At 41.5% G+C, this 14,392-nt stretch overlaps 1 protein-coding gene and 1 long non-coding RNA gene across 2 annotated transcripts in view; one reads left to right on the plus strand and one right to left on the minus strand.

The window, feature by feature from the left end:
* Positions 1-436: 436 nt before the first annotated feature.
* ANKFN1 (ankyrin repeat and fibronectin type III domain containing 1) overlaps positions 437-14,392 on the minus strand; it is a 345,217-nt gene continuing 331,261 nt past the window's right edge. The window contains exon 21 of the mRNA XM_027624496.2: positions 437-1,574. Within this exon, the coding sequence (XP_027480297.2) occupies positions 778-1,574 (797 nt within the window). The 3' untranslated portion in view covers positions 437-777. The remainder of the gene's footprint in view (positions 1,575-14,392) is intronic.
* Positions 1,454-3,636, plus strand: LOC113938976. Its single transcript, XR_003525074.1, has 3 exons — positions 1,454-1,634; positions 2,412-2,484; positions 3,521-3,636. It is a non-coding gene; the product is annotated as an uncharacterized LOC113938976 (long non-coding RNA).

A 14,392-nucleotide genomic window follows, 5' to 3' on the forward strand; every position in this document is an offset into this window, starting at 1 on the left:
TTTCTAACCTAGGTTTTCATTTAATTCAGCTATGTCCCTGCACCCTGAATAATATAAGGCCCATTTCCATGCTTGAATGGGAGCTGAGTGTATAGGAAGGGCGGCTTTGTGCCCTATTTTACCTTTGCAAGACAAAGGTAGAAGCAAAGCATCCTCTACTTTTGCTTCTGGTGGTTACCACAAGCACTAAATGAATATATCAGTGCTGATGGATAAATTTGATTTGGTGACCAGTTGAGAACCCTGTACTTTGGAATGACTTGGTTTAGCTGACTGGGAACCTAGAACAAGTCCACTTGGCCTTGTGCCCTGAAGATACAACCTGGGCTTCTTTCCCTTAAACTCTATTTATAAAGGTTTGCAATGGAAGGAAAAACAATGCTAATCTTATTTTCATCTCTAAAACTCCTCCCCGTCAATCACAAATTCATGAAAGAGCCCTAAACCCAAAGGTCAGATTACAGAGCCAGCTGCAGAACTGAGGGTGGCTCTTTAGGTAGCCCTGCCTCAGGCACGGGTGCCCCCCAACAGGTCGGCATGTTTGAACCGTTGTTGTCTAGGACTCCATGTTGACACAAAAGCTCTTCTATGCCCTGAAATGGGAACAACACTGGCAACTCTCACCTCCACCCAACTCTTTTCTAAAAAAGAGGGCCTTGAACCTATAACTTTTGGAGTTTTAACATTCAAACCATTTGAAAAGGGATGGGGACACGTTGGGGGCGGGCTGGAGGGTGATGGAAAATGCAGGGACGTGCGGAGGAACAGGAACTCTCCCTAAAGCATGCTGCTGAGTATTTCTGACACCGGAGACGTGGTCGGACCCTCGGGGCTCATCTCCGGGCCCGTGGGGCTGCGCAGGCCAGAGTGGCTTCCGGCGGGCGGGCTCAAGGCAACCCAGGGCTTTGCGTCCACCAGGGCCGCGGAGTAAGGCTCCACGTAGATGTGGTGTACCGCAGGCCGCGGGTCCTGGAGGCAGCTCTTCGCCTCCTCAGGGAGGCTCGTGGTGTGGGCTAGAACCAGGCTCCGGGGCCCATCGGGGGCTGGTCCCAGCCTCTGGGTCTCTGCGGGCTCGTGGGCCAGGCTGCAGGCCCGGGACGGGTGCTGCGTGTAAACGCCCTCAGACAGCGACAGCGACCGCGTCTCGCTGTGCATGCGCAGCCAGCGGTGGTGGCGGCTGAAGCCGCCGTAGTGCGGGTGCTTGGCCGGCTTCCGCTTTCCCAGGAAGCCCAGCGGCGGCCGCGAGCCCGGCGCCATCTTGGCGTGGTTCTTGGACGCGAGGCCGGTGAGTGTCAGGCTGTGGAGGACCTCGGCGCACGAGTGGTCAGGATCTGGCCCCGGGACTCGGCCCTGGGGGTCCTGGCCCGGCCCCAGAGGACTCTTCATGTCATGCACCTGCAGGACGTCTGGGGCGCTGCCATTTAGGCCACTTAGTGCTTGCTGGGCGATGTCGTGTGATGACAGGTACACCAGGTCCAGGTCTCGGGGGCTCAGAGCATCACTGGAGTCATAGTCGCTGTCGGTGGGAAGGAAGACTTCTGAGCAGCCTTCTTCATCAGAGCAGGGCTGTGAATCTGCAAAGCCAGAGACCCGGGTTAGAAAAGAAACTCTTAGCCGGGGCGTGCTTCATGGAGGTAGGATCCATGTGGTTGAGCTCTCCCCACCCCTCTGCCTAGAAGGGCCCTGCGCTTCATTTAACGGTCTCTGTACCTCTTGAAGGTAGTCATCATTTTTGAACAAGGGACCCCGCGTTTTGGTTTTGCACAGGGCCCTGTAAATTATGTAGTGGGTCCTGTGCTTAGCTTAAGGGAAAGGAAGGAGAGGAACTTAGGTCCAACCTGGACAGTGTCAGAGGGGAATGTGTCCTCATTTCCCATGTGCACTTTTATTATTGGCTGGGCATGTGTAGAGAGGATGAAACAGGAAGGAAAGCCGAATGTTATTCATTTATTCATTTCCTATCCTTATTTTGCATTCAGTAAAGTAGCAGGAACTTAGAAGGGGGAGGGAAGAAGATGTGTCACTGTGGGGACTGAAGTCAGGTTAACTGGGTTTCAGAGCCTAGCTATCCTCCACCTACTTGTTCTGTGATCTTGGGAGAGCTACTTAAGTTATTTGAGCTTTAGTTTTCTTGTCTGTAAACTGGGGATGATAGTAGAACTTCTTACCTAGGATGACTGTAAAATAGAAATTGATTATGTATGTAAACATTTACCCCAGTTGTCAGGTGTTTAAAAAGAAAAAAAAAAAAAAAAGCAAAAGTAAGGCCAGAGAAAAAACAAAAACAGAAGTAAGAGGAGAGGCAAAAATAAGCCTCAAAGTGCATATTACAGTGACCATAAATGAGCCACAAATTTAGTTCTATAGATATTTGCCATTTAATGCACTAGTTATCTTTTTCTCCCTCTCAGTCAGGTTGTACATTTCCGTGGGGCAAGGACTGTCTTAAAAATCCTTTGAATTTCCCACAGAACTCAGCCCAAGGTAGGTACTTGGTAAATATATGCTAATTTTGAAAGCAAGTATTTATTTGAAAACATACAAGTGCTCTTAAAAAGAAAAATTGCTAGGGGCGCCTGGGTGGTGCGGTCGGTTAAGAGGTCGACTCTTGATTTCAACTGAGGCCATGATACTGGGTTTGTGCAATGGAGCCCAGCGTAGGAGTCCGTGCTCAGCACTAAGTTTGCTCCAGTCTCTCTCCCTCTCCCTCTGCCCCTCCGGCTCATGCTCTCTCTCTCACTCTCTCAAATAAATGAAATAAATAAAAAAGAAAATGAAAAATTGCTAATCTACAAATCAGGCAATCGCAATTAAAAAAAAAAAAAATCTCCGTAGGATTTTTAAGTGGAATTTAGTAAACTTATGTTTAAAGTCATCTGGAAGAGAAAATTTATGAGAACAGCCAACTTTTTTTTTTTTTTAAAGACACAATATAGTGAGGAGCCTGATTTACCGGATATCAAAAAATACTACAGTTTTTTAGAAAAGATTTTATTTATTTATTTGACAGAGAGGTGGAGAGAGAGAGAAAGAGAGAGAGAGCACAAGCAGGGGGAGTGGCAGAGGGAGAGGGAGAAGCAGGCTCCCCACTAAGCAGGGAGCCCAATGTGGGGCTCAATCCCAGGACCCTGAGACTATAACCTGAGCGGAAGGCAGATGCTTAAGCGAGTGAACTACCCAGGCACCTCCAGAAAATACTACGGAGTTTTGATAACTAAAACTTTATAGTATTGGTGTACAAATGGACAGATGGATCTGTGAACAGAAAAGTAAAGTCTACAAAGAGTGGTAATTCTGTGTGATAACTTAACATATGGTAAAGATAACATTTCAAAGTAGGGGAGTGAATAGATTATTCAGGATATAGTGTTGGGACAATTGGTTATCCGTTTAGCAAAATAATTAGAGAAAATCCTACCTCATGGTAGGATTATTACTTATCTTTATATAAATATTGTGTAGCTTAAATGTGACAGGCAAACCCTACAAGTAACAGAAGACAATTTGTTTGTAATTTTAGGGTGGCACAGTCTTTGTAAGCAAGACAAAATCCTAGACGTCAGAGAAGTGACAAATTTGACTGCATCACAGTTTAATACTTTGTAAACCAAATGATACTATAAACAAAGTAAAAAGGTAAGTGATAGATTGGAAGAAAACAGTAATACTATGTATAACAAAAGATTAATAACCAGAATATATAAATAACTTCTATAAATCTATAAGAAGACAAGCTAAATGGGCAGATCATAATCAGTTTTTCAAAGAATAATTAATACAAATGGCCAGTAAACATAATAAAGATGTTCAGCTTAGGCAGACTACAATTACTAATTAGGTGGTAATTAGGGAAATGCAAGTTGAAACAAGAAGACATGTTTTTGCCCATCAGAATGGCTAAAAATAAAAAGAGTGATAATCTCATGTGTTGGTGATGTGTGGGGAATCAGGGACGCTCATAGAATGAAGCTGGGAATATAAACTAGCACAGCTCTTCAGATAGTGTTTTGGTAGACTATATTAAAAATGCACATATCATTTGTCCTAGCAAGCCCTTTTTTAGATATCTGTGTTTGAGAAATTGTCACTCTGTGTACACAGAAGCATTTACAAGTTGTTTACCACACTGTGATTTATAATAGCAAAAATGAGAAAGAATCTTGTGGCTAAGACTGCGTGAAAGGAAGACTTAGAGGCACCAAAGTATTAAGAAAAGAAAAATCACTTGAGAAAAGAAAAAATAGCTTACTTGCGAAGTTCTGCAAGGGAGTCCAAATTCAGGACTGGCTTGCTGATTGAAAAATACAACAGGTATTTAAAGTAAAAACCCACAGAATTACAAGGTTATAGTTACATTGTTCATAGTGGAAAATCAGACATGATTATCCTAAGAATATTGTACACTTTAGGGAAAATTTTTCTTTTGTTAGGGAGTTAGTAATTTACACAAACAGGATTAAGGTTTCTTCTATTTTAGGAAGTAGAACCAGATGTAATCCTTTTTTTTTTTTTTTTTTTTGCTTGTTTGTTTATTTCAGGGTCAGGGCGTGAAGTGCTTCTTTTTTTTTTTTTTTTTTTTTTTTTTTTAATTTTTTATTGTTATGTTAATCACCATATATTACATCATTAGTTTTTGGTGCAGTGTTCCATGATTCATTGTTTGTTCATAACACCCAGTGCTCCATGCAGAACGTGCCCTCCTCAATACCCATCACCAGGCTAACCCATCCCCCTACCCCCCTCCCCTCTAGAACCCTCAGTTTGTTTTTCAGAGTCCATCATCTCTCATGGTTCGTCTCCCCCTCTGACATACTCCCCTTTTCTTCCTCTCCTGTTATCTTCTTCTTTTTCTTTTTTCTTAAAATATGTTGCATTATTTGTTTCAGAAGTACAGATCTGTGATTCAACAGTCTTGCACAATTCACAGCGCTCACCGTAGCACATACCCTCCCCAATGTCCATCACCCAGCCACCCCATCCCTCCCACCCCCCAACCACTCCAGTAACACTCAGTTTCTTTCCTGAGATTAAGAATTCCTCATATCAGTGAGGTCATGTGATACATGTCTTTCTCTGATTGACTTATTTCACTCAGCATAACACCCTCCAGTTCCATCCACGTCGTTGCAAATGGCAAGATCTCATTCCTTTTGATGGCTGCATAATATTCCATTGTGTATATATACCACATCTTCTTTATCCATTCATCTGTCGATGGGCATCTTGGCTCTTTCCACAGTTTGGCTATGGTGGACATTGCTGCTATAAACATTGGGGTACATGTACCCCTTCGGGTCCCTACATTTGTATCTTTGTGGTAAATACCCAGTAGTGCAATTGCTGGATCGAACGGTAGCTCTAATTTCAACTGTTTGAGGAACCTCCATACTGTTTTCCAGAGGGGTTGCACCAGCTTGCATTCCCACCAACAGTGTAGGAGGGTTCCCCTTTCTCCACATCCCCGCCAACATCTGTCGTTCCCTGACTTGTTAATTTTAGCCATTCTGACGGGTGTGAGGTGGTATCTCATTGAGGTTTTGATTTGGATTTCCCTGATGCCAAGCGATGTTGAGCACTTTTTCATGTGCCTGTTGGCCATTTGGATGTCTTCTTTGGAGAAATGTCTGTTCATGTCTTCTGCCCATTTCTTGATTGGATTATTTGTTCTTTGAGTGTTGAGTTTGATAAGTTCTTTATAGATTTTGGATACTAGCCCTTTATCTGATACGTCATTTGCAAATATTTTCTCCCATTCTGTCGGTTGTCTTTTGGTTTTGTGGACTGTTTCTTTTGCTGTGCAGAAGCTTTTTATCTTGATGAAATCCCAATAGTTCATTTTTGCCCTGGCTTCCCGTGCCTTTGGCGATGTTTCTAGGAAGAAGTTGCTGCGGCTAAGGTCGAAAAGGTTGCTACCTGTGTTCTCCTTTAGGATTTGGATGGACTCCTGTCTCACGTTTAAGTCTTTCAACCATTTGGAGTCTATTTTTGTGTGTGGTGTAAGGAAATGGTCCAGTTTCATTCTTCTGCATGTGGCTGTCCAATTTTCCCAACACCATTTGTTGAAGAGACTGTCTTTTTGCCATTGGACATTCTTTCCTGCTTTGTCAAAAATAAGTTGACCATAGAGTTGAGGGTCCATTTCTGGGCTCTCAATTCTGTTCCATTGATCTATGTGTCTGTTTTTGTGCCAGTACCATACTGTCTTGATGATGACAGCTTTGTAATAGAGCTGGAAGTCCGGAATTGTGATGCCACCAGCTTTGCTTTTCTTTTTCAGTATTCCTCTGGCTATTCTGGGTCTCTTCTGGTTCCATACAAATTTTAGGATTATTTGTTCCATTTCTTTGAAAAAAGTGGATGGTATTTTGATGGGGATTGCATTGAATGTGTAGATTGCTCTAGGTAGCATTGACATCTTCACAATGTTTGTTCTTCCAATCCATGAGCATGGAACGTTTTTCCATTTCTTTGTGTCTTCTTCAATTTCTTTCCTGAGTATTTTATAGTTTTCTGAGTACAGATCCTTTGCCTCTTTGGTTAGATTTATTCCTAGGTATCTAATGGTTTTGGGTGCAATTGTAAATGGGATAGACTCCTTGATTTGTCTCTCTTCTGTCTTGTTGTTGGTGTATAGGAATGCCACTGATTTCTGTGCATTGATTTTATATCCTGCTACTTTACTGAATTCCTGTATGAGTTCTAGCAGTTTTGGGGTGGAGTCTTTTGGGTTTTCCACATACAGTATCATATCATCTGCAAAGAGTGAGAGTTTGACTTCCTCTTTGCCGATTTGGATGCCTTTGATTTCTTTTTGTTGTCTGATTGCTGTGGCTAGGACTTCTAATACTATGTTGAATAGCAGTGGTGAGAGTGGACATCCCTGCCGCGTTCCTGACCTTAGGGGAAAAGCTCTCAGCCTTTCCCCATTGAGAATGATATTCGCTGTAGGTTTTTCGTAGATGGCTTTTATGATATTGAGGTATGTACCCTCTATCCCTATACTCTGAAGAGTTTTGATCAAGAAAGGATGTTGTACTTTGTCAAATGCTTTTTCTGCATCTATTGAGAGGATCATATGATTCTTGTTCTTTCTTTTGTTAATGTATTGTATCACGTTGATTGATTTGCGGATGTTGAACCAGCCTTGCAGCCCAGGAATAAATCCCACTTGGTCGTGGTGAATAATCCTTTTAATGTACTGTTGGATCCTATTGGCTAGTATTTTGGTGAGAATTTTTGCATCCATGTTCATCAAGGATATTGGTCTGTAATTCTCTTTTTTGATGGGGTCTTTGTCTGGTTTTGGGATCAAGGTAATGCTGGCCTCATAAAATGAGTTTGGAAGTTTCCCTTCCATTTCTATTTTTTGGAACAGTTTCAGGAGAATAGGTATTAATTCTTCTTGAAATGTCTGATAGAATTCCCCTGGGAAGCCATCTGGCCCTGGGCTTTTGTTTCTTGGGAGATTTTTGATGACTGTTTCAATTTCCGTAGTGGTTATAGGTCTGTTCAGGTTTTCTATTTCTTCCTGGTTCAATTTTGGTAGTTGATACATCTCTAGGAATGCACCCATTTCTTCCAGGTTATCTAATTTGCTGGCATAGAGTTGCTCATAATATGTTCTTATAATTGTTTGTATTTCTTTGGTGTTGCTTGTGATCTCTCCTCTTTCATTCATGATTTTGTTGATTTGGGTCATTTCTCTTTTCTTTTTGATCAGTCTGGCCAGGGGTTTATCAATCTTGTTAATTCTTTCAAAGAACCAGCTCCTAGTTTCGTTGATCTGTTCTACTGTTCTTTTGGTTTCTAGTTCATTGATTTCTGCTCTGATCTTTATGATTTCTCTTCTCCTGCTGGGTTTAGGCTTTCTTTGCTGTTCTTTCTCCAGCTCCTTTAGATGTAGGGTTAGGTTGTGTATTTGAGACCTTTCTTGTTTCTTGAGAAAGGCTTGTATTGCTATATACTTTCCTCTCAGGACTGCCTTTGCTGTATCCCAAAGATTTTGAACAGTTGTGTTTTCATTTTCATTGGTTTCCATGAATTTTTTTAATTCTTCTTTAATTTCTTGGTTGACCCATTCATTCTTTAGTAGGATGCTCTTTAGCCTCCATGTATTTGAGTTCTTTCCGACTTTCCTCTTGTGGTTGAGTTCTAGTTTCAAAGCATTGTGGTCTGAAAATATGCAGGGAATGATCCCAATCTTTTGGTACCGATTGAGACCTGATTTGTGACCTAGGATGTGATCAATTCTGGAGAATGTTCCATGGGCACTAGAGAAGAATGTGTATTCCGTTGCTTTGGGATGGAATGTTCTGAATATGTCTGTGAAGTCCATTTGGTCCAGTGTGTCATTTAACATCTTTATTTCCTTGTTGATCTTTTGCTTAGATGATCTGTCCATTTCAGTCAGGGGGGTGTTAAAATCCCCCACTATTATTGTATTGTTGTCAATGTGTTTCTTTGCTTTTGTTATTAATTGGCTTATATAATTGGCCGCTCCCATGTTCGGGGCATAGATATTTACAATTGTTAGATCTTCTTGTTGGATAGACCCTTTAAGTAGGATATAGTGTCCTTCCTCATCTCTTATTACAGTCTTTGTTTTAAAATCTAGTTTGTCTGATATAAGGATTGCCACCCCAGCTTTCTTTTGGTGTCCATTAGCATGGTAAATGGTTTTCCACCCCCTCACTTTCAATCTGGGGGTGTCTTTGGGTGTAAAATGAGTCTCTTGCAGACAGCATATTGATGGGTCTTGTTTTTTAATCCAATCTGATAGCCTGTGTCTTTTGATTGGGGCATTTAGCCCATTTACATTCAGGGTAACTATTGAAAGGTATGAATTTACTGCCATTGTATTACCTGTAAGGTGACTGTTAACTGTCTGTTGTCTGTGTTCGTTTCTGCTCTTTGCTGCTTTTAGGTTCTCTCTTTGCTTAGAGGACCCCTCTCAATATTTCTTGGAGGGCTGGTTTCGTGTTTGCAAATTCTTTTAGTTTTTGTTTGTTCTGGAAGCTTTTGATCTCTCCTTCTATTTTCAATGATAGCCTAGCTGGATATAGTATTCTTGGCTGCATATTTTTCTCGTTTAGTGCTCTGAAGATATCTTGCCAGTCCTTTCTGGCCTGCCAGGTCTCTGTGGATAGGTCTGTTGCCAATCTAATGTTTCTACCATTGTAGGTTACATATCTCTTCTCCCGAGCTGCTTTCAGGATTTTCTCTTTGTCTCTGAGACTCGTAAGTTTTACTATTAGATGTCGGGGTGTTGACCTATTTTTATTGATTTTGAGAGGGGTTCTCTGTGCCTCCTGGATTTTAATGCCTGTTTCCTTCCTCACATTAGGGAAGTTCTCTGCTATAATTTGCTCCAATATACCTTCTGCCCCTCTCTCTCTCTCTTCTTCTTCTGGGATCCCAATTATTCTAATGTTGTTTCGTCTTATCGCATCACTTATCTCTCGAATTCTGCCCTCGTGATCCTGTAGTTGTTTCTCTCTCTTTTTCTCAGCCTCTTTATTTTCTATCATTTGGTCTTCTATATCGCTGATTCTCTCTTCTGCCTCATTTATCCTAGCATTTAGTGCCCCCATTTTTGATTGCACCTCATCAATAGCCTTTTTGATTTCGATTTGGTTAGATTTTAGTTCTTTTATTTCTCCAGAAAGGGTTTCTCTAATAACTTCCACGCTTTTTTCAAGCCCAGCTAGTATCTTTAAAGTCATGATTCTGAACTCTAGGTCCGACATCGTACTAATGTCCGTATTGAGTAGGTCCCTGGCTGACGGTACTACCTCTTGTTCTTTTTGCTGAGGTGATTTCTTTCGTCTTGTCATTTTGTCCAGAGGAGAATAGATGAATGAGAGAACAAAAGGCTAACAGGTTTACTACGTCCCCAGCAAATATACTGTATACAAATCAGAAAAGACCTGAAACCAGGGGAAAAGAAAGGGAAAGAAAGAAAAAAGAAAGAGAAAAAGAAAAAAAAAAGAAAAAAAAAGATAAAAACAAAAACAAAACAATTCAAAAAAGGCAGAATATGATCAAATATGATCAGGCTAGTGCATAGATCAGTGCCACACACTAGATTTTGGGCGTATTTTGGTCTGTTAGAAAAAAGTGCCTCCTAAAATTTTAAAGGAAGAAAGACATATATGTACAAAATAAGGGTTGATACAATGAAGGGATGGAAGATGACTGTAAAGATGAAAATTATAAAAGATTTTATAAAAGGACTTGGTAAGATAAGTTGTTTGAAAAAAGAAAGAAGATTTAAGGAAAAAAAAAAAAAGGAAAAAGGGAGAGAATGTGATCAGGCAGGAGACTAGAACAAAGCCATACACTAGTGATTTAGGGTATATTTTGATCTGTTAGAAGAAACTGTACCTCAAAATTTTAAAGAGAGAACAACTTATATATATATGCCAAAAACAAGGATAACTACTATGAAGGGATAAAATATGACTCTAAAAATGAAAAAAAAAATTTTTTTTTTTTTTTAAAAAAAGGGATTTATAAGATGTTGGTTGAAAAAGGGAAAAAGAAAAATAAAAAAAAGTCAACAAAAATTAACTTTGATGAAATAATGAATCATGGTAAAAAAAAAAAAAAAAAAAAAAAGAAGCCATGAATCTATGTGCAGTATTCCCCTAGCGCTGGAGTTCTCCTATTCTCCTTGATCGATCAACTTGGTCTTGGCTTGCTGGCTGTTTGTGTTGATCTTCTGGGGGAGGGGCCTGTTGCTGTGGTTTCCAAATGTCTTTGCCGGAGGCGGAATTGCCCCGCCCTTGTCGGTCCGGGCTAAGGAAGCTGCTCCAGTTTGCTCTCAGGAGCTTTTGTTCCCTGCAAGCTCTCGGCACAGCTTTGGAGGACCAGGGCGAAAATGGCGGCCTCCCAGTCTCCGCCCGGAGGAGCCGAGAACTCAGGGCCCCACTCCTCAGTGCGCCCCCAGAGAAAAGCAGTCACTCCCGTGTCCCCGGTCTCCGGCCGCTCTCCATGCTCACCCGGCCTGTGATCGAGCGTTGCTATCTCTGGCACCCGACCCCGCTCGGAGTCTCCAAATCCAGCAGATCCCTGCAGTGCGTTCCCGCACCGCTCCTCCCCGGGAAGGAAGGGGAGTCTCCCCAGATCTGCTGCTTGTTGGGTCCTTGCTGGGGGAGCCGTGCCCCGACTGGGCCGCAGATCACAGTTTATGGCAACCCCGAGCTGAGAGCCCGCGACTCTGCTCCGTATCTGCAGCCGGCTTCCCCGCCCCGACACCTGGGAGCTCTGCCGCACTCAGGCACCCCCGGTCTCTCTGTGACCCCAAGGGTCCTGAGACCACACTGTCCCGGGAGGATTCCACCCCCCGCTTAGCCACTGCAGCGACGTCCCTCCGCCGAGCCAACTTTTAAAAGGTCCGATTTTGTGCTCCGCGGCTCTAGCACTTGCCAGAAGCGGCCGGCGGAGGCCCCTCCCCCGCCGTTTATCCTCCCGAATATCGCCTCGGATTCACTTCTCCGCACGTCCTACCTTCCAGTAAGTGGTCGCTTCTCTGTTCAGAGAGTTGTTGCTACTCTCCTGTTCGATCTCCTGTTGAGTTCGTAGGTGTTCAGAATGGTTTGATCCCTATTCAGCTGAATTCCTGAGACCAGACGAAATCTAGGTCTCCTACTCCTCCGCCATCTTGCTCCGCCCCCGGGCGTGAAGTGCTTCTTTTCTTTCTCTTTTTCCTGACTATGGAAGATGATGTGTGTGCTTACTCATTGGCAGGGTAAGATTTCAGTTTTGTTCTCTCACTGCTGGCTGCTACCCAGTATTTATTATCCTTTTTTGGTTACAAATCTTAAATCTTCTTTGAGACAGCAGTGCACTCATGTAAAGGATTTTTTTCAGCTTCCCTTGCAGCTAGGTATGGCCATATAACTAAGTTCTGGCCAATGAGTTAGAACTGAAAGTACTATATGAAACTTCTGGAAGGCTGCATAAAGGGAGCTGGCTTATTTTGGAGGCAGGCCACTTTGTTTTTTTCTCTTCCCTTTCAGTTGCCTTTAACAAGATGTGTTGGCTAGGCACATGAGGCAACCTTGGGAAAAAAGCCATATGCTAGGGTGTTGGAGCTGAAAAATGGAGCATGGAGTCTGAGGACCATGCCGTCCACATACCAACAATGAAGTGTCTGCCTCTGGGCTGCTTTCACATGAGAGAAAGTATTTTGTGTTCATGACGCTTTTATTTGGGTTTTCTGTGACATGGATGCAAACTTAATCCTAACTCATCCGCACCTGAATGTCTATTATTAGGAGGATGGTTTAAAAATTTGGGCATATCTGTATAATGGAATATTGTCCAGCAGCTACAAAGAATGAGATCAACCCATATATTGTTCTTTAAATAATGTTTACTGAAAAGGACTCCCTTTTCTACTTTTCTGAGGTCTACTCATCTGTTCAAGGTTTCCCCCAAACATAGCCTTCTTTAAGAAACGTTCCCCAAAGAATGAAGGGGGGGAAATCAGAGGGGGAGATGAACCATGAGAGACAATTGACTCTGAAAAACAAACTGAGGGTTCTAGAGGGGAGGGGGGTGGGGGGATGGGTTAGCCTGGTGATGGGTATTAAAGAGGGCACGTTCTGCATGGAACACTGGGTGTTATGCACAAACAATGAATCATGGAACACTACATCAAAAACTAATGATGTAATGTATGGTGATTAACATAACAATAAAAAATTTAAAGGAAAAAAAAAAGAAACATTCCCCAACTATCCCAGAAAAAATTTCTCACTTGTCTGCATTTCTCTAACATTTCTTGGTTCTATTATCCTTTGGCACTTAGCCTGTAGAGACTTACATTATTAGTTGTCTTTTTTAATGCAAATATAACATCCTGGATTCCTGGTTAGATCAGAGCTCTCTTAGGGCAAATATATTTAATTCATCCATTCATTCAACAATGCAGATTCTGTTTTGCTTGAGCTCCTGCTCCTAACAGAAGCACTGTACTTGATGTCCAAGTAAATATAAAATTAATAAGAAATGATCTGTCTCCAGGGAGTTTACTGTTCTAATAGAACGAGAGGGCATGTGTGCATCTATGAGACTAGGAGAACAGACATTTTGTAAGAGTAGTTTAACAAATATGATGCAGGTTTATAGGAAAGAGATCACATACCATTGGGGCAGAATTGATAAGATACTCTATCATCTGTTTATTTATTCCCTCATTCATCTCTATTCTCTGTCTAAATTATTTTGTTTCTTCATCCACTTTCAAAAACTGTTTTAGGCAGCTATTAATAATTAATATGCAAATGGTAAGAGGATTAGAAACCAGAGTGAAAGAAGAAACAGTAGAAGTAGTCCTATTTGACTGTAATATGGCAACAGGAAAGGAATTTTGGAAAATGAGGCTACAAAAGTAAGATGCCAGTGATTGCACTCTAAATTTAAAGAATTTATTCTAGGAAAATTAAGGCTATTTTCATGCAGGACTTGTGTAGGAATGTTCCTAGCAATTTTTAAAAATTTTTTATTGTTATGTTAATCACAATACATTACATCATTAGTTTTTTTGTTTTGTTTTTAATTTTTTATTGTTATGTTAATCACCACATATTACATCATTAGTTTTTGATGTAGGGTTCCATGATTCATTGTTTGTGCATAATGTTCATAGTAATTTTATTCGTATTAGCCCCAAACCAGAAGCTACCCAAATGTCCTTCAGTGGATGAATTGTTAAACAAACTGTGTTATATCCATACTATGGAATACTACTTATCAATAAAAATAAAGAATTCCATTTATGTAACATTCATGACATAATTATAGAGATGAAGAATAGATAGTAGTAGCAGGGGTAGAGATGGGCGGGATGAGTAAGGCAATAAAGGGGGAACAGAGGGAGTTTTGTGGTGATGGTACAGTTGAGTATTTTGGTAATGGTGATGATTACCCAAGGCTACACATATGATACAACTGCATAGAGCTATACAAGTGAGCCTGAGTGCTTGTGTGCATGTGCATGCACGCACACATGTATACATAACTAGTGAAATCTGGATAAGCTCTGTGGATTGTACCGGCTTCTCGGCTGTGATGTTGTATAAGAGCTGTGTAAGTTGCTGATGTTGGGGAGGTTGGGGGAAGGGTGCACGGGAATTCCTGTACATTTCTTTGCAACCTACTGTTTCTCTGATTATTTCAAAATAAATGGTTAAAAAGAGGGAATTTAATTTTTTAAAAGGTAGGGCGGGAATTTAATTTTTTAAAAGGTAGGGCGGAGGCAGAAGAGAGTAGTGAATCGTAGATAAAGAGTTTGTACCTAATTTTGTAGCCAATGGGTAGCTACTGAAGAATTTTGAAGAAGTAATTGATGAGTTGAGAGCTGTGAGTTAGGATAATTCTGTAGCAG

Source organism: Zalophus californianus, chromosome 16 (genome assembly GCF_009762305.2).
Source record: "Zalophus californianus isolate mZalCal1 chromosome 16, mZalCal1.pri.v2, whole genome shotgun sequence".
Classification (NCBI taxonomy): domain Eukaryota; kingdom Metazoa; phylum Chordata; class Mammalia; order Carnivora; family Otariidae; genus Zalophus; species Zalophus californianus.